This window comes from Chrysemys picta, chromosome 4, assembly GCF_011386835.1.
Source record: "Chrysemys picta bellii isolate R12L10 chromosome 4, ASM1138683v2, whole genome shotgun sequence".
NCBI lineage: Eukaryota > Metazoa > Chordata > Testudines > Emydidae > Chrysemys > Chrysemys picta.
Window position 1 is genome coordinate 145,945,712 of NC_088794.1, and position 19,868 is coordinate 145,965,579.

The window sequence follows — 19,868 nt, forward strand, 5'->3', positions numbered from 1 at the left end:
TTAATGCTGTATCTGTTTTATAGAGCTTTACCTAGGGTTACCATATTTAACAAATAAAAAAAGAGGACCCTCCAAGGGGTCCTGGCCCCGCCCATTTCCCACCAGCCCCGCCCCAACTCCACCCCTTCCCCGCCCTAACTCCGCCCCTCCTCCCTCCCACTCCCAGCCACGCGAAAAGGGCTGCCCGAGCGCTACCGGCTTCACAGTTTGCTGGGCAGCCCCCAGACCCTGCGCCCTCGGCCGGCGCTTCCCCAGCGCAGCTGGAGCCCGGGAGGGGAAGCGCCCAGCCGGGGGCGCAGGGTCTGGAGGCTGCCCGGCAAACCGTGAAGCCGGTAGCGCTTGGGCTTCAGGCAGCCCCTATGCCTTCAGACCCTGCGCCGCCGGCCGGGCACTTCCCCTCCTAGGCTCCGGCGGCGCAGGGTCCGGAGGCATGGGGGCTGGCCAAAGCCCGTAGCGCTCGGCTCTTAAACAGAGCCGAAGAGTCAGGGGAGGAGCAGAGCCGCCGCGGCCAGAGGCTCTGCTCCTCCCCTGACTCTTTGGCTCTGTTTAAGAGCCGAGCTGCCCGAGCGCTACCGGCTTCGGGCAGCCCCCATGCCTCCGGACCCTGCGCCGCCGGAGCCCGGGAGGGGAAGTGCCCGGCCGGCGGCTGGGGTCCAGAGGCAAGGGGGCTGCCTGAAGCCCATAGTGCTCGGGCAGCTCTGCTCTTAAACAGAGCTGAAGAGTCAGGGGAGGAGCAGAGCAGCCGCGGGAGGGGAAGTGCCCGGCCGGTATTTTTCCTGGACATGTTCAGCTTTTTGGCAATTCCCCCCGGATGGGGGTTTGATTGCCGAAAAGCAGGACATGTCTGGGAAAAACCGGACGTATGGTAACCCTAGCTTTACCTGAAACTTTAAGGAAAGTTTTCAGAGAAGCAGCCGTGCTAGTCTGTATCCGCAAAAAGAACAGGAGTACTTGTGGCACCTTAGAGACTTAACAAATTTATGCTCAAATAAATTTGTTAGTCTCTAAGGTGCAACAAGTACTCCTGTTCTTTTTAAGGAAAGTGTCTGCACTAGGCTGCTTTGGTTCACACTCACATGGATCAAAGACAATTAGATTCAGGCAGATCATTTGACAAAAAAAGTATGGAAAAACTTATTTTACAAAATTCGGCACAGAAAGAATATTTCTGACCTAAAGCCTGGGACATGTTTGTGAAACTCATGAACAGGTTCCGCTATAAAAGCTTGTAGCTCCCAGTAATAGCTAGGTAACAATGTCTTGCCCTCAGCTTGAGGGCATCAGCCAATGAGAGCTGTTTCAAGCTTGTAAGTGAGTGTGCTGCTAGGAAGACTTTTTATGGACCTGCTTTTAAAGGTGATGTTTAAAGACAAATAAAAATGGACTGATATGTTTTTTTTTCCCCTCCATACTGCCTGCAATGTGAGACTGTTCCCTTAAACGCATTAGAGAGACAAGCTGGGTGAGGTAATATCTTTTACTGGACCAATTTCTCTTGATGAGAGAGACAAACGTCCGAGGCACACAGAGCTCTTCTTTGGGTCTGGAAGGCATGACTGGGCCAGTGCAAGTAAATATCTGTCAAGCAAGAGAAAGAAGGTTTTGATCTGATCCCTTTGTCTCATGGCCGCTCGCAAACAGGAAAGGGGGGTAAAACCATAGGCACCGACTCCGTGGGTGCTCCGGGGCTGGAGCACTCACGGGAAAAAGTGGTGGGTGAGCACCCACTGGCAGGCCCCCTATCGGTACCTCCCCCTCCCCCCAGCACCTCCCCCTCTATCCCCGCGCCTACCGCCTGTCGCAAACTGCTGTTTCACAGCATGTAGGAGGCTCGGGGAGGCGGGGAAGGTGAGGAGCGAGAACGCACGCACTTGGAGAAGTGCGCGGAACCGGGCAGAAAGAGTGGGGGGGCGGTGGGGTGGGGTGGGGTGGGAAGAGGCGGGATGGGGCCTTGAGGGAAGGGATGGAGGAGGGCAGGGCCTGGAGCAGAGACGGGGGCCGATCCCCTCCAGCACATCATAAAGTCGGCGCCTGTGAAAATTCATGACACTTTATTTGCTCAGGTATAGTTTCAATGATGCTCTTCAATGTGAGGCCTTGTCTACTCTGAAGAGCTACAGGGGCACAGCTGCCCCTGCCGGCATAGATACTCCACCTCTCTGAGGGATGGTAGCTAGGTTGGTGGAAGGATTCTTCTGTCGACCTAGCACTGTCTGCACAGGGACTTAGGCTTAACTACATGGCTCAGGGGTGTGGATTTTCTAGTGTAGACCAGGCCTGAGAGACTTGTAGAAATAGACAGTAGAAAGAAAGATGGCTTGCACTTCCATTGTTTTCCTTATTGTTTGCCAGGAGATGAGGGAGGTGGTCAGAGAACATTTAAGGGCAACATAATCAAGCAGTGAACTGTTTGTTGGATCTGACTCTCTGATCTATGCAATACCTGTGGAGAGAAGCCAGAAAATAAGAGTTCTCTTTTCCAGATGATTTTGTACCTTTCCATTGGGCAAACATTGATTTTTGTTTCTTGTATTTTTCATGGTATAGAAGCCAATTTGGACCAAATTCTGTCCTCACACTGGTGCCAATCAGAAGTAGTTCCAATGTAAGGCAGTGGAGTTACATGGCTTTAAAACCAGTGTGATTAGAATCAGGACTGAAATCTGTTTTGATTGCTACCTCGCTTGTGCACTGGAGATTGCATGAGTAAGCATGGGAGAAGAAGTGAGGTTGCATCTGAAGAAGTGAGGTTCTTACCCACGAAAGCTTATGCTCCCAATACTTCTGTTAGTCTCAAAGGTGCCACAGGACCCTCTGTTGCTTTTTACAGATTCAGACTAACACGGCTACCCCTCCGATACATGGGAGAAGAGTGTGCTAGCTGATGGATGTTGTTGTCATCAAAGAATGGGGAGCTCTCTCATTATTGTCATTATGGGCCCAGGAAAGCCAAGGACAATGGGTCCACTTCTGATCTCATTCCAGTTCTACACGAGTGTGACTTCACTTAAGTTGGAGGAATTACTCTTGATTTATACTGGTGCAAGTGAGATCAGAATCAGATCTAATGGGCACAATTCTGTTCTTACTTACCTCCATGGAACGTCATGATTTTAAGTGGAATTACTTGCAGTTTATGTCATTAATGGCTGCTGTAATTTCTTTAATTCCTTAGTGACACAGGGCTAGGGCCAATGTCTATTTAAATCAATGGGTATTTGGTCAGGCCTGGAATGTAGCATTTTTAAAATCAAGAAAGAAAGATTTGTGGCCACCTTCTGTCCCCAGAGCCTAGCCCATGATCTAGAGCAGAATCTGACCCCAAACACCAGGCAGGGGGCAAATCTAGAGCTAAATCAAATTGAGTGAGTCACTTTAATTCAAACATTGTTCTTATCTGTATACCTGAGAATGCACTGGGATAAATGCTTACTGGCACAAAAGCCAGTGCCATGGGGTATTTGAAAGATGTAGCACTAGGAGACATCTTGGGCAGATCACAATGGCTCTCCTCTTCAGCAGGATAAATCACTGAGAACAGAACACCTCATGCTCCATAGACTTGGTGTTGAACTTCAAGATCCCACCTACACCAGAGACCATGTCTCAGGTGAGACAACTGTGCTTTTCTGGGGCAAGTCAGATATCAAAACTTAGGACAATGTTCATGAGAACAGAAGACAGCACATTCTCAGTCAAGGGTTCTTAACTGTGGAATGAACTCCTGAAGAAGATGAGACTAAGCCAAACCCTAGCCATCTTGAGAACATGAAGCAAGACCCACCTGTTTACCAAATGCTTCCAACTATAACAGAAGACTGGGGTGGGGTGGAACAAAAACCAAGCAGAACTTCCTAAAACCCAAAAGTGGCAAAGAGCAAAATCCACAACAAAATCTTCTATGGACAACACTATCCAGATCTAAATTTGTTCAGTGCTTAGATACTGTGGTGATGAGTGCTATAGTAAAACCTCAGACAGATATCTTAGCAGAAGCTCCTTAATACATTTCTCCAGCAATACTACTTGGGGGAGGGAGAGCCACGACAGATATTGAATCACTCCATTTAAACAATGCACAAAGCCACATTGTTGCTCTAATCATCAACTTTCAAAATAAAATTAACCGATTTGATAATTAGGGCCACATGACAATTCATCATTATGGTAACTATGCACTTCACATGATTCATCATGCTATTAATTGGCTTGCACCATTCACAGAGTGTGTGTAATTGTTGGCTGCACTCTGCAGTCGCAGAACACAGCATGTTTTATGCTCTCAGCAGACGGTGGCTAGTTGTAGCTAGTTGTGGCTCAGCTTGGCCTGTGCACCATGTTGCTGGTGCTTTCCAAAAAGTAGGCATTAGGGACAATTTTTTTTTTTAAAAAAACGAAGAGGAGAGAAATAATGGCCCTATCTAAAAGGATTCAACGTGGGATGTCAGAAGTTAAACAGAAGCTGAACAGATGATGACAAGTTTCATGAGCAAGGTCGAATTCTTAGCTGTGTATTTCAAATTAATTCCTGTCCTGTTCATAGCAGGGTTCACTGTTTCCGGCTGAAGAAGGAGCGGCAATATCTTACAGTAGACACAAGTGGAGGCTTTGAAATTTCCAACTACAGGAGGGGCGGGGGGGGGGGGGGGGGGGGCTGCTGGGAAAAAAGCTCTCCATGCCCCAGCATACCTGCCACCTCACATACCATTTCTATAGGACACGCCCATAGAACAAGTATACCGCATAACCTATCTAGGTAAGGTAGTTATGTGCTCCCCGCCATAGCATCTGAGCACCTCCCAATCTTTAATGTATTTATCCTATGTTGCAGGGCAGGGATATTCTCCCCATTGTACAGATGGGGACTCAGAGATGCCTAGATCCCAAAGGTACTTAAGCCCCTAAACCCCAGACATAGTCTCAGTTTTAGACACCCCTGCGATCCACAAACCCCCCGACTTGGATGCCACCTAACCCAGGAGGCAACTACACTCACCCCGTGCCTACATTATCAGGGTAAACGTTCCCTATGCACCTACGTTTCTGCTTCTGGACATGCACACTTCAGCCTCCCTCTAGGCGTCTGGATGCCTATCTCCCGCCTAAGCCCCAGAGTGATCCACAAACCTGGGGGGAAGACAGGCAGAGGAGCGCCTTTCTCCCCTGAGAGGCCCGATCTAATAGGCATGCTCAGAAGCCATCTTGCAGATCAGGTCCCATCCAATGGCTGGCGGGAAGCAGAGGCAGTGCTTAATTTGTAATGAAAGAGGTGCCGGGGCTCAAGCAATTTCTTTACTTTCAGGCCCAGAGTTACTGGGGCAATGAACTGCCAAGCCCAAAGATTAGACACTCACCTGGGGTGTGGGAGAGTCAGGTTCAATTGCCCCCCTTAGGCAGAGGGGAAGACAGGATTTGAACAGGGGTCTCTTACCTCTCAGGAGCGGGTGCCAACCACTGAGTTGTGGGAGCAGCTAATCTGGGACTCCCACAATCTCTCCTGTTGAAGCTGTTCTACTGAATTCTTGGAGCAGGGGGACTGGACTGTGGGTCTCCCACCTGGGTGTCCTAGACATCAGGCCGTAGCGTCATTCCCTTTCTCTTGCTATGCCTGGCCCAACAACTCAAGTATTTACTCAAAGTTGAATACCTTCACCAGGAGAGATTGAGGGAGCCCCACCTCAAAATATCCCAGAGCTCAGGGTTGAGAGCTGCCTTCAATTCTTTCTCCCCAGCCAACAGAGGAGGGAATTGAACCTGGCTCTCCCACATCCTAGGTGAGTGCTCTAACCACTGGGCTACAAGTTATAAGCCGAGCAACTCTTCCTCCTGCCGTTTTGTGGGGAGAGAGACAGGTGCCTAACTCATTCTCACAAGAAACAGCTTAGGTGCCTAAGTCACCTGACTCCCAGACAGGGGTCCCTGGCTGTGGATTGCTAGTTGCAATAGGTGTCTCCCTACAGCCTGGACTTAGGTGCCTATCTCCACAAGAGGGGTGGGGCTTATGACATACCCTCTCGTTGGCATCTGCCACTGGCTAGCTTAGGCTCCCTGCCTAGCATGCTGGCTTTTGTGATCACATTCTGAGGTGCTTATCTCTCCCCATTCATTGTATAGCAGTCTAGGCACCTAATTCAGACTCTGTGGATCTCAGTGATTTTTCTAGATGCCTAAAAGTTAGATGTTGCAACACAACACCTACATCCTGGTGTGGATCCAGGCCAGAGAGACTATGTGATTAGCCCAAGCTCACACAGGAAGTCTATAGCACAGAGTCCCCAAAGTGTGGGGCACATCCCCTGGGGGGGCATCGAGGAACATCTGGGGGGCGCACTGGGGCCTGGGCCAGTCCCCATGTGGGCGGAGAGAGAGCACAACCCAGCCTCTTCCCATCCCCAGCTGCATCCCCGGCTCCCGGCCCCAGCCTCAGCGCAGCTCCGCTCCCGGCCCAGGGCCGAAGCTGGGGACAAGGCCGGAAGTGGAGCCGTACCTGACCGCAGGCCTGGCTGTTGGCCCGTACTGCACTCTGGCTGCGGCTCTGCTCCCAGGCTGGGAGCAAGGCCAGGAGCAGAGCCCTGGCCGCGGGCCTGGCTGCTGACCGACACCGCAGCCCGGCTGTGGCTCCGCTCCCACCCTTGGCCATGGCCCCAGCCCCACTCCCAGCTGTGGCCCCAGCCTCGGCCCCCTTATCCCTGTCCACACACACACCCCAGAGCCACGTCCCCCCTTCCAGCTCCAAGGGAGCATGGTTGGGGTAAGGGAGGGGCACGACTCACAAAAATGTGGGGACCGCTGCTCTAGCAGAACAGAAAATTGAACCTAGGTTCCCTATAGCCCAAGTTGGTGCCCTAACTATTGGACCATCCTTCTTAAAAAAGAGGACCTGAAGATAAATGAATAGGAGTAGCATTGTAGGGCCAAACCCTGCTCACCTCAGTCCCAAGGGCAGCCTCATTTACATGGGTAAAATAAGCAGGATTTGGCCTCTAATTTTTCAAAATTGCTGGGTAAAAGAAACACAATGATACCCAAGTGTTTATAGGGGTTAATATTTATCAGTGTTGTAGCTTTGGCTTTCTCCTCCCCACCCACCCACCCCCAGTGCATGTGCAGAAAAGTAGCTTTTAAAGAAAAAGATACCAGAAATTCATCCGGTAAGTACTGGCAAACATGACTGGGCAAGTAGGGCATTTTTTTAGGAAGGTGTGTTTGATGTGGAGATGGCTGGAAAAGATTCAGAACGAACCTCTTTTGATTTATGCTGCCATGAACTCGAGCATGTAAAAATAAATACACACACAGACCTATTTATCCTCTATACTTTTAATGCACTATTACACTAGGTAGTGTTGTCAGAGGGACTGATCCTGCAACCTTTCCTCAGACAAATTGTCCTGACTCTTACGAATAGTCACACTGACATCAGGAAGAACTGCCCCCCTCAGAACTGTGGGATGTCCCTCCTCCAGTACAAGAAGCTACCCCTCAGTTGACAGAGAATTATGCACAGGAATTCCTTAAATCTGACATTGCCCCCCTCAGTTGCTTTAAGCAACTCACTTCAGTTCTCTACCTCTATTTCTTCATATGTGAAATGGAGATAGTGGATCAAATCCTCAGCTGCTGTCAATCAGCATCGCTCTCTTATCTCACTAGGGCTCCGCTTGCCCTGCTTTGCACTAATGCAGACTGTCAACACTAGCGGTTAATTACATTGGGGTAGTTTTGTGGTGTGAAATGCCTTAATGTAGGCAGGGGAAAATATAATTGTACCCCTAAGAAGCAAGGGAATGCTCCAATTTTGTCTAACCACAGCAATGAGAAGTGAGCATCTGCCATAAGCACCTATGCCTTCTCTTCCCCCAGGTCAGCCACTGGTGTCACTGCTGTGGTCTATTACCGTGGTCTTTCATCACTGGGATAAAACAAACATCTCAGCTTTATCATGCTGTTCTGCATCTTGTCTAAAAATGGTTACACTTTAGGTTCACCCACTATAGAGTCGTGCTCAGGACACAGAGAACTCTGAGCCATGGTTACAACTGTGCCTTAGCATGCGTGAGAGCTTTGACGCTGCTAAGATGGGTGTCAGCTCCCTGTCACACCAACCTGCCTGCCTGGCCAGCAAACTCTTCAAGCCGCTGCCAGGCCAAACCTTGCCTTGCACGTAACAATCAGTGAACCTCAGAGACTTTTCCCTGCAGCATCCAGTCCCTCTCACGGGACACTCACAGAAATTATTAAGTTCGCCGCTTCCGACGAGACAGAGCACACATCAGCCTGTTAGGTTAGCTGAAGTCTCACACTTCACTTTAATACACAGCACTGAGATGGTTTTGTAATAAAACACGAATAAGCGTATTAGCAAAGAACAGAGATTTAAGTGATACTAAGTGTTGTCAGACGCTCCCGGTGTGGTGCTCTGCTCTGTTCAATGTTGATATCAATCGGCTGCGTGCGTGTGTTCCCTCTGTGTGCTGCCCCAGCTCTGCGCAGATAGCTGACCCAGCAGACCCGAAGAGAACCCCCAATGACCACAGACTCTAGTAAGGGACGAAGGCAACAGGCCAGGTTTATTGTCCAATGAAGCACAGTAATAGTTCCCTCTAGACTTTACTCTACAGGACGTACTACGAATATGTGCTCCCGGCAATGGACTCAGCTCAGTCAGTGGCGGGAGTTTCCACTGCCCCCGAAGCTGGACGAAGACACCCACTCAGGAGTGCATTCTTATACAGAGGTACCAACAAGTTACACATCACTCCTGACGTATTGAGGTGCAACCCCTCTACGCAGCAAGGTACAACCCCTCTGCGTAGTAAGGTGCCGCCTCTCACCTTGTACATGTTGGTTCGAACAAAACAACACTATCCATCATATTCCCCTTTTGGCCCTGTCATTGGGATGGTTCAGCTTGTTCCTTGTTATCTGTGTGGAGTGTACAAGTGTGCGAATGTTCTGATATCTGGTGTCCAGTACCTTTTAGGTATGTCTCTTTTTGCAGCATCAGCCCTTTCCTTGCCAGCTTCTGTGAGCAGGGCCTGCCTCTGGCTCACAGCTTAACTTTGCCTTATGTTAGCAAAGTCTTGACCATTACTTTAGTTCAAGCCTTAGGCCTCATACCAGGCCTCTGATACCAAGGTTTATATCTCAGGGCCTCCTCTTACTACACTAAGCAAGAATAAAAGACAGGTATGATTACAAACAAAACAAAACACATTTTCCAGTGACTAAAATGTAATTTTAGCAAGTTATAATCTTTGCCTAAGCAGTTTTCTTACTTACCTCAAGTTACCAGCATCCCTAGCCCTTCAGACTAAAGGCAGTGGTTCTGAAACTGTGGGTCAGGACCCCAAAGTGGATAACGACCCCATTTTAATGGGGTCACCAGGGCTGGCTTAGACTTGCTGGGCCTCAGGGCCAAAGCCTGAGCCCCACCACCCCAGGCCAAAGCCCAAGCCCGAGGGCTTCCACTCTGGGTGGCAGGGCTCAAGTTACAGGCCCCCTGCCATGGGGCTGAAGCCTTTGGGCTTCAGCTTTGGCCCTCCCCCCCACACAGGGCAGCAGAGCTTGGGTGGATTCAGGCTTTGGTCCCCCCCTCCTGGGGTCGTGTCATAATTTTTGTTGTCAGAAGGGGGTCATGGTGCAATGAAGTTTGAGAACCCCTGGACTAGGGGATCCAACTTTCACAGGCTCAAAGGGTAGTGTACCCTATGTTCCCTTTGCGGTGGATAGCCAAAAAGTCTTTTTGGTCCCTTTTTATTACTCAAAGTCCATTGTCTCTGCCTCAAGATCCAGAAAGGCTTCCTGGGCTGCAGATTCTGACCCTGGCATGATTGTTAAACAGTCTTCTCCCCCACTTATTTAGCTTGATGGCTTTGTTTACCTTATATGTAAATGTATTCTCCACTGTCCTCTGACTTACAAAGCTTGACTCAGACAGGTAGATCCACATACCTCTGTCTAAGCCAAGTGTGTTTATCAAGTCTTCCCCTGTAACATATTTCCAGCACAGATATGTAACCATCCATCCATGCTTTAGTCAATGGTACTCATGAACAGTGCGTCACCAGTTTACATATGATATCTTATATAACACCCTTGGGCTATAGATATATAACGACAACAGTGTGTTGGGGGCAATGTGTGTGTCAGGACTGATGGGTGTTACTGTTTGGGGGGCCCTCTGCCAGTTGACATTGTGGGGCTCCCAGAATCACAGATGCCACCACTCTAAGCTTCCTTTCCTCCAACTCTTTGTCACTTGATTGCCTCTTTAGTTGAGACATTGTGCTCAACCCTCTGATGACCAATCACATGTTGTTGGTCTAGATGCAGGAATTCCTATCTGAAACTGTATGTCTTGCATGGTCCCTTCCAGCCTTAAAAATCTATAAAACACCTGGGCAAAGTGAGTCAAAGTGGATGTGAAGTGCTACCAAACCAAAATGGTAGCATGGTTCTTGGAGAAAAGGATCCTTGTGTACTCAACACAGAAAGTACAAAAGTATAAGTGACAGAAAACTAGCAGCCTAGTAGAATCTTCCTTGTTATCTAGCACATTGGTTCTCAACCAGGGATACACGTAGCCCTGGGGGCACACAGTGGTCTTCCAGGGGGTACATCAACTCATCTAGATATTTGCCTAATTTTACAACAGGCTACATAAAAAGCGCTAGCAAAATCAGGACAAACTAAAAAATCATACAATGACTTGTTTATACTGTGCTATGTACTACTCATTGAAATGTAAGTATTATATTTATATTCCAATTGATTTATTTATAATTATATCGTAAAAATGAGAAAGGAAGCAATTTTTCAGTAATACTGTGCTGTGACACTTTTATGTCTGATTTTGTAAGCAAGTAGTTTTTAAGTGAGGTGAAACTTGGGAGTACGCAAGATAAAGCAGACTCCTGAAAGGGGTTCAGTAGTCTGGAAAGATTGAGAGCCACTGATGTAGAGCAGCTATCATGGGCTAGCGAGCAAGAGGAACAGGCTGTTTCGCTGCTAGAAGGCAAGCTGCATGCAGTGTCTCTGACATGTTCTTCCAAAGGATTTCTTCAGTACAGCCAGCTGTTGGTAGAACTATTTGTGTGCATTCACAGCAGAAACCAAATCTAAACTCAAAAGGCAAAGACTTCTCTGGCGAAGTGTCAGGTTTATTAATCAAATTGTTCTGTGAATGAATTATTCTATCATGCAGTACTTCCTCCACGGCATATTCCCCACCTGTGCCTTCATGGGAATCTATTCATCAACATGCAGGGACAGAACAAGGAGAAAAGGAACAAGTTAACAGTACCAACAGATGCCAACTTCAAGTCAAGAACTGCCCTAGCAGAGCTGTGTCTGCAGTGTCAAACTCTCTGAGTCTCAATTAGTACTAACAGACACAACAAGGAAATCCATCTCAGAAGCATGGCAGAGGTTTTTTTGCACTATCTGTTTCACACCTGCTCAGCTATTTGTACTCTCAACAATATGGATGTTGCTATTAAGGGAGACCAGGTGGACAGCGGAGGGATTCGTTCTTACATCACCATCTGCAGGGGAAAAGAGCACAAAGACAAAAAGACACTGTGGCTAGGGCAGCAGTATTTCCAGGCCCTGCTTTCCCACACTCCTAGACACAGTATTAGTGATGCCGATGGAGCCTGCTGGGTTATGAATGAACGGTTTCTGTTCAGTGCTCCTGAGCTCTGGGGAGGGAAAGATTGGGATCTGAAGTGCACAGCTTGGGCCCTTCTTTATGTTAAATTGATAATGACCCACTCTGTTTATTTGTTTTAGGGGGAGGGGAAATAAGGGGAGGTTCTACTTGTTTGCTAGGAAGAAGGGGCTGGATTTAAGATTTTTTTCCCCCTTATCTTTTATGCTGATTTTTTTCTGCCTAACGGAGGAAATTAATTCACTACCAGACTTGCACATAAGATCAGTTTATTAGTGTAAAATATAAGCCTCAAGACCACACACACTTACACTCTGATCTAGCAAACACTTACACACATGCCTAACATTATAAATAGGAGTCGTACCTTGTAAGTCAAGTTAAAGACTTTGCAGGATCAAGGTCTTAAATCTCTGCTTACCTTTACTCATGTGCATAGTTCCATTGCAGGACTATACATGGGTAAAGTTAAGCAGGTGCATACATGTTTTCAGGGTAAGTGAAGAAATGTATTTCAGTGTCAGGGATCTAAACAGTTATGCTAGATCAGTGAGCAGAAAATGACAAAAAACGATCACAGCCTTTTAAATATACTTCAGTTATTCAACCTTACTTTCGGACCCACACTTTTCCATTTTGGCTGAAAACTGGAGCACTGCTTTTCAGCTTTAGATCCATACTGTTTGACTAAAGAAGTCCAGCACTTCCCTGCTATGAGCAGAAGAGTGAACTGTTCCCTTCTACCAAAACAAAAAAAAGATTATTTTTAAAACAAAAAATTGGCAAGTCCTTAGTTTGAGTTGGTGTCTTTCCACATGACCAATAAATGAACTTGAACAGATCGCTATTGTGCATATATATTTACTAGAGTCAATTAAGGCACAGAAACATTCCTAGGGTCTCAGCTCCTGGAGTTATGTGGTTATATCAATATCTAAGTTTTCATTTAAAAAAAAAAAAAAAAAAAAAAGGTTTGTAGCCCTCATGATTGGGGAAAAAAAGGTAGGAAACGTGACTCAGGTGTAACCAACACAGTGACGTCTGCCAACATCATGAAACAATAACTGTGAGAGATAAACCATCCCAGATATCTCAATGGGATGGTGTCACGGGGTTTGGGGGAGACAAGGCCCTGCACCCCTGGCTTCCTGCGATTCACCATGACTCTCAGCCAGCCAGTAAAACAGAAGGTTTACTTAGATGACAGTAACACAGTCCAAGTCTGTACCTGCAAGGCCTGTCAACAGGACCCCTTCAGTTAGTTCCATCTTGGGGGGCCAGGGAGGCCAGACAGGGCTTTTTCCCAGCCAGCTTCAAACTGAAAACTCTCCAGCCTCTCCTCACCCTTTGTCCCTTTCCCAGGCCAGGAGGTCACCTGATCTCTTTGTTCTTCAACACCTTTAGCTGGCAACTTTGCATGGGAGAGGCTCAGGCCATTAGTTGCCAGAAGACAGGGTGTCAGCCATTCTCTGGGTAGACAGGATCACACTGGCCCCCTAGGGCTCTGCAACAATCACACACCCCTAGACACTTGAGAAATGCATAGGGGAAACTGAGGCACCCACACAGTATTCAGAGAAAACATTAAGAACATTCCCACTTTGTCACAGATAGTAATGCTGAAACCTACTGCTCTTCTCCTCTGGACTGAGGAGGGGAGCTCTGCTGCAGTGGTGTCAGTAGCTCACCTGTCCAACAGTGTTGTCTGCCTGTGTGGATAACGGCTGAGTCCTCCCTCTTCTGGGATAGGCACCAGCCTGCCTGGAGGCAATGAGTGGTAGTCCTGGACATGGGAAGGGTTTAGCCTGCCCAACAAAAAGGATGAGCCACCCAGCAGCCAACTCTGGTGTAGGGGGCCCTTGATTTCAATGAAATTTATGACATTTTTATGTCTGATTTTGTAAGCAAGTAGTTTTTTCATGCTCACATCAAATAAGGCCAGAGCCATGTGAAGGGGTGCATGGGACCCCAGTCTGCCTTAATCCAACCCTGACATTTAATGGAGCAAGAATGTTGCACCCCTTAAAATCAGCAGAAGAACCTTAGGGAATCAAGGATGCATGCTTGCTTCCATTGAAATGAAAATCAGCCTCAGAACTGACATACGTTCAATAGAAAAAACTAATATATCCAGAGAGTCCAACTCTGATTCAAGTATCAGAGGGGTAGCCGTGTTAGTCTGAATCTGTAAAAAGCAACAGAGGGTCCTGTGGCACCTTTGAGACTAACAGAAGTACTGGGAGCATAAGCTTTCGTGGGTAAGAACCTCACTTCTTCAGATGCACGAAAGCTTATGCTCCCAGTACTTCTGTTAGTCTCAAAGGTGCCACAGGACCCTCTGTTGCTTTTTACAGATTCAGACTAACACGGCTACCCCTCTGATACTTGACACCATGCAAGGCACTGCATTTAGCCGTATGGAATGGAAATCTATCAACTTTGATTCAGCTCTTGAAACCCCCATAGCTATTCATGATTTACACCTGAAGATCTCAGATACTCAGTGCACCAGGATAGGTTATAAACATTGTTCTGGGAGGAGATTAAAACTCTTAATGCTAACTCAAGCCCAAAATGTCCGTGGACTCTAGGATTGCCCGGGTATTAAACTGGAGTTAACAGACAGCTATTTTTCATTAAGACTGAGACCATAATGTGGTCTCAAACAGCTTTACTATGAATCTGCTGTCTATTTTCTATTCATCTCCACCTTCCTGATAGCAGTCTGCTGTTCCCAACCATCCCACTGAAAAGAAGGTTCTAAACCATATTGAAATACACCATTCCTGCTTGACCTGAACCTTGCACTCTCAACAAACCTGTAAGCAATTCATCAAAGCCTCATTAGAATCCACAGTTCTGGTTAATTAACCCAGCCGGTCTGGGAGGGATGGTTAATTGTGGCCAATTAAACACACCTTTAATCATGCTTGTTTTCACCAGCCCTGCTTCACCTAAAGAGAATGATCTTGCAATGCCGCTGATGAAAGCCCATCAGTGAAAGACAGGAATAACATTTTCACACTTAACTAATTGGTAGGAAAGTTGCTGTAAGTGCTAGCTTTCAGTCTAGACCACCTCACCCCCATTAAGGAAACTTCATCTTCAATTTACCTTTAGAATATTAATGGTAAATATTAAGTTAAAAGCTCTATGGAAAGGTGCACTAGACCCATGGCTGTGAAAGCCTTGGAATTCAAAACGCCTCTTTTTGCATCTAGCTCTGTTAGAGGGATCCACATGTAAAGTTCAGCCATGAAATCCAAGTCTACCATGTGAAAAAGACACTTTTCCCTTAACACCAAAGCAAACCTTTACATGGCCTAGGCTTGAAGAAATTCAACCCTACTCCCCGTTATCTAAAGAGCTTGTTGAGTGGCTGGGCAGACCAACGTCTGGCTTGGGTTCACCATTGCATACATGCACAGCGTCTCCCACAGAGAGGCAGCACCTTTACGCTGGGCTGCTGTACCCAGACATGAGCCATCAGCTTGGGGGGGCTGCACGTTTCAGTAGGCAGTAGCCAGACCCGGTCCAGTTCTTGCATTTACATACACTCCTGTTTACAAGGGCAAGCCAGCCCTCGGAGCCCGCTGGAATGGGACGATCTCCGGGGAAGTGTTGGCTGGACTGGAAAGGCTGTAGAGACAAGAGCCTTTCCCTAATGCAGCTGGATGCAGGACCGGCAGGCGCTGCAATCAGGCCCCGGCGCTGCCCCCCACCACGCACCTGCAGCGGGCTGGGAAACTCTCCAGCCTCCCTGCAATTAGCCAAGGGGCGACGCGCTTTATCCCGTGGGGGAAGGGCCCCCAGGTCCCAGTTTAAAGAGGACACGCCCCCTTCCCTGCACGTGCCGGCCCGGCCCCAGCTGCTCAGTTCATTCCCTCAATCAGGGCCAGGTGCGAAAGCGGCGCCCTGGATCGCGCCTGCCCGAGCGCGGCCCCCGAAATGCCCCCGCCCGGTCGCCCCGGCAGGACGCTGCCCGCTTCGGCCCCGCATGGAGCCCTCGCTGGAGAACTACTGGGACCAGAGCCCGGGCCAGGTGGGTTCGCTCCGGGCCCCCAGCCCTGCTAGAGCAGTGGCAGAGCCCAGCACCCCAGCCAGTTGCTGCTGGAGGGTGGGGGCCTTGTTTGGGGGCGGTGGGACCCTGCTGCTCCCCCAGCTGGCCCAGAACTGGCTATGCTATCAACTTCCCCCCTTGTTTTCCTTCTCTCCCCCAATCTGGCTCCTCTCCAAGCTCCCTGGAGTACCCAGGGGCTAGGCTGAGCCCTCTAGCTGGCACTGAGTCCCTGCAGGGTTTCCTTGCCCTACTGCAGCGGGGGGGCTGTGGCTTTTCAGTCCTTTGCCCTTCCCTCTGGAGCCGGTCCGGGGACCTAAGGGGCTGCCCCTGTATTGCCAGCTGGGGCCTGCCCAGAGCATTCTGTCCTCTGCGAGTGGTGTCATTTAACACTTGGACTGCAAGTTCCTCAGGGCAGGGCCTCTCTGTTCTGTTTGTACAGCGCCTAGCACACTGCTGTGCTAGCCTGTGACGGGGGCTCCTGGGTAACAACGCCATCCCACCCATACAAATAATCCTATTGTAGGATTAGACAGTCTCCAGCTCCTCTCTGGGCTTCAGTCAGCTCCAACAATGAAAACAAATGAGTGAGATTCACCCTGACCTTCTCTGTTCCCAAAAGCTCGTCTTTAAAACTTCCACACTGTGGGACAAGAGCCCTAAGGCAGAGGAGCAGCTGGTGTCTTAATTCCTTGTCCTCTAACTCTGCCTAAGTCTACTCAAGGTGCTGGGGCCCCCAGGAGGGCTCTCCTCCTCACCACTAACACCTGTGAGACTGAACAGGTGGAAAACATCTAGGAAATCTCTTTAGGATTAGAGAGGCCCTTTTGAAGTCTCATGCACTGTAGCGGGGTTCTGCAGGTTTTTAAGGACCTGCCTGGGCTGCAGCGTGGCCTGTGTTAAGAAGCTCTCCTGAAGAACTGAGCTCTGTTCAGGTAGTAGGTTGAGTCTGGCCTGTGCTAATCAGGCAGAGGGGCAAGTTCCATTTTTTGTAATGGTGCCTGCAAAGGTTCAGATTTTTTTTTTTAATGGTAGTCGAACACTATTTTTAAACTGTGTTCAACTGTTCATCAACTGTTCTAATAGCCCTCCCACTGTTGGCAAGTGGTTTTTGGACAGACACCTCATTGTAATGTAGAGAGGACCTAAATCTAACCTTCTAAATCAGAGGTGAGCAAACTACGGCCCGTGGGCCACATCCAGCCCACAAGACTGTCCTGCCTGGCCCTTGATCTCTGGGCCGGGGAGGCTAGTCCCCAGCCCCTCCCCTGCTGTCCCTCCTTCCCCTGCAGCCATGCAGGCAGTGCTCTGGGCAGCAGGGCTGCGAGCTCCTGCAGGGCAGCATGGTAGCGTTGCTTTGAGCGGCATGGTAGGGGGCGGGGGCCAAGGGATTGGCTAAGAGGTGGGGGCTCCCAGGGGGCAGTCAGGGGACAGGGAGCGGTTGGATGGGGCGGAGGTTCTGGGGGGTGGTCAGGGGACGGGAGGGAGGGGTTGGATAAGTGTGGGAGTCCCAGGGGGCCTGTCAGGGAGCAGGGGGTGTGGATAGAGGTCAGAGCAGTCAGGGGACTGGGAGCAGGGGGGTTGAATAGGGGGGTGGGTCCCGGGGATGATTAGGGGTGGGGGGTCCCGGGAAGGGGCGGTTAGGGGACAAGAAGCGGGGGGGGGGGGGGTTGGATGGGTTGGAGGTTCTGAGGGGGCAGTCGGGGGTGGGAAGTGGGAGGGCTTGGATGAAGGCAGGGTCCAGGCTGTTTTGGGGAGGCACAGCCGTCCCTACCCAGCCCCTCCATACAGTTTTGCAACCCCAATGTGGCCCTTGGGCCAAACAGTTTGCCCACCCCTGCTCTAAATGAAGTAATTATGGCGATAGATAATGGGTAGGGAGAGGGCCAGTAGGTGCTCCTGATAGTTATACTGGATGAGGAAAAACTAAATGGCCTGGAATCACAGAGCTGGGCATATATTTAACCCATGGAATGTGTCTTCTGTTGTTACTCAGTCCTCCTTCTGTTGTTTCTCACTAATTCATTGTCTGGTCTTAAGCTAGTCCTCAATCCTCACACTGATCCATGCAGTTTGAACCCCTGCACCCGAGGACCTCTCATGCCCAGGAAGAACCCCTTTGAAATCATAAGCTTCTGCCCAGTTGCAGAGAAATCCATTTGCCGTGTTGGGGGATTTACACTATAAACTTTCTGCCGCACGAACCAAATCTTCCTGCGTGTCTGAACAGTGCCTAACATCTGGGGCCTGATCTCGATTTTTGGCCTATGTGTGGTGGTACTACAATACAAATGATAAACTCATGGCAGCAATTGTTTGGGGGTATATTGTGGCTAAAAAAAGGCCCCCACCAAACCTATAGAATCATAGAATCATAGATTATAGGACTGGAAGGGACCTCGAGAGGTCATCGAGTCCAGTCCCCTGCCTGCATGGCAGGACCAAATACTGTCTAGACCATCCCTGATAGACATTTATCTAACCTATCTGGGGTCTAAATCAGTCTTGTCCCCATTACGCTGTACATGGACAATATCCCTCTACTACCAACAAACGGCCTTAAATTGTAGTGATCTCTCAGACCGGGTATAGGTGCCAAGCTTTCATTTCTTCAGGGAGGCAATAGGAAACCCTCCAAACATACATTGCTGATGGCAGAGATAATCATCAATCAAGTCAGCTAACCTAGAGTACATTGCGTAAGGCTTGGCAGCCAGTTAAGTATAAAACTTGTCTTGTGCTGCTTTTCCCTCTTCTCTTCCACAGCATGGGATGTCTTTCCCTGTGCTTTTAGTCTGTCTCCCGCCACACGTGGAGGCCAGCTTTCTATTTAATACATCTTTAATTTTCGGTCTTCTTTCCTTAAAGAATTTCATTCTTTGAATCCACCTTTCTCATGAAATTGCTTTCCTCTCATTTATTTTACCCCATTATTTTCTGTCCCCCTTTAATAAAAAAAAACAAACAAAAAAACACACTTTATACTTCCCTGTGGTTCTCACATTCCACTAACTCCTCTCATCCATCTAAGCCTCTAATTGATTGACTTTATTCTGAGAGTGTCTGCTTTGATTCACCTTATGGGGGAGCTGAAATGTCTCCCATGCTCTATAGGGAAGGAAAGAGCATTGCATCTAAAGTTCCATGTGTTGATTTCTCCTCTCCAACAAGCAGCAGCTGTGGTGGTATTAATGAACTGCCACATAACTCGGTTAAGAGGAATAAGTGGGTTAAGAGGTATGGTTGCCGTCTAACTTCTGGGGCTCATTTTGTCTGGCAGTATGTCATTTTGGGCACAACTTTGTCCCATTTGGGGGATGGGCCTGAATGTTAGAAGCAAGTAACCAGGAAATTGTTTATTCACTTTTGTGGAGACACAGACTTGTATAAGTGGTTACACTAGTAAGCAGATATTTCTTTGTGTGACTAATTCTGGGATTTTTCACAGACTTTTAGCTGGTATCACTAAAGTATGCAATCTTGCTGCAGTGTGTCAGTTCTTTTGTGGAAGCTATCTTTCTGTTCTGAGAGTCCTCTTTATACTGCCTGCTTAGGGTGTTGTAGCAATCTAAGACTTCCCCTCCCCCTGGCTAATATGAAACACTATGTATTTTAAATTGAGAGACTAATGCCAAACTTGCTAGGGGCTCTCCTGTATAAATGCCTGCTTATGTCTTAAGCAACAGAGGGTCCTGTGGCACCTTTGAGACTAACAGAAGTATTGGGAGCATAAGCTTTCGTGGGTAAGAACCTCACTTCTTCAGATGCAAGACTTATGCTTATGCTTATGTCTTATCACTTTCAGATAGTTTGCATGCCACCCAAGTCCATGATGCTAAGGTGTGTTAAATACAGCTGGTCTCTTGCTTTAAGGCAGGACCTCAGATACAGAGTGCAAAGGGCCTTCTGTAATAATGCCTAGACTTTTGCATGAGTTGTCAAACTCTTTGTGCAGAACCTGAATGTGGGGTTTTTATCTCTAAAGGACAGTTCTAGGTACACTGTACTTAGAGCCTTATGAATACTTAGGGCTAAAAATAGCTTCTATGGCACCTTTAATGAGTGATCACAGTTCCTGCTTGTACCTGCCAAGCTAATAAAGGGCACCTGTCTACTTTTTTGATTGAGTAAAATTTCCAG

At 48.4% G+C, this 19,868-nt stretch overlaps 1 protein-coding gene across 1 annotated transcript in view; it reads left to right on the forward strand.

The window, feature by feature from the left end:
* The first annotated feature begins 15,523 nt into the window (after positions 1-15,523).
* TBPL2 (TATA-box binding protein like 2) overlaps positions 15,524-19,868 on the forward strand; it is a 28,026-nt gene continuing 23,681 nt past the window's right edge. The window contains exon 1 of the mRNA XM_024107585.3: positions 15,524-15,713. Within this exon, the coding sequence (XP_023963353.3) occupies positions 15,669-15,713 (45 nt within the window). The 5' untranslated portion in view covers positions 15,524-15,668. The remainder of the gene's footprint in view (positions 15,714-19,868) is intronic.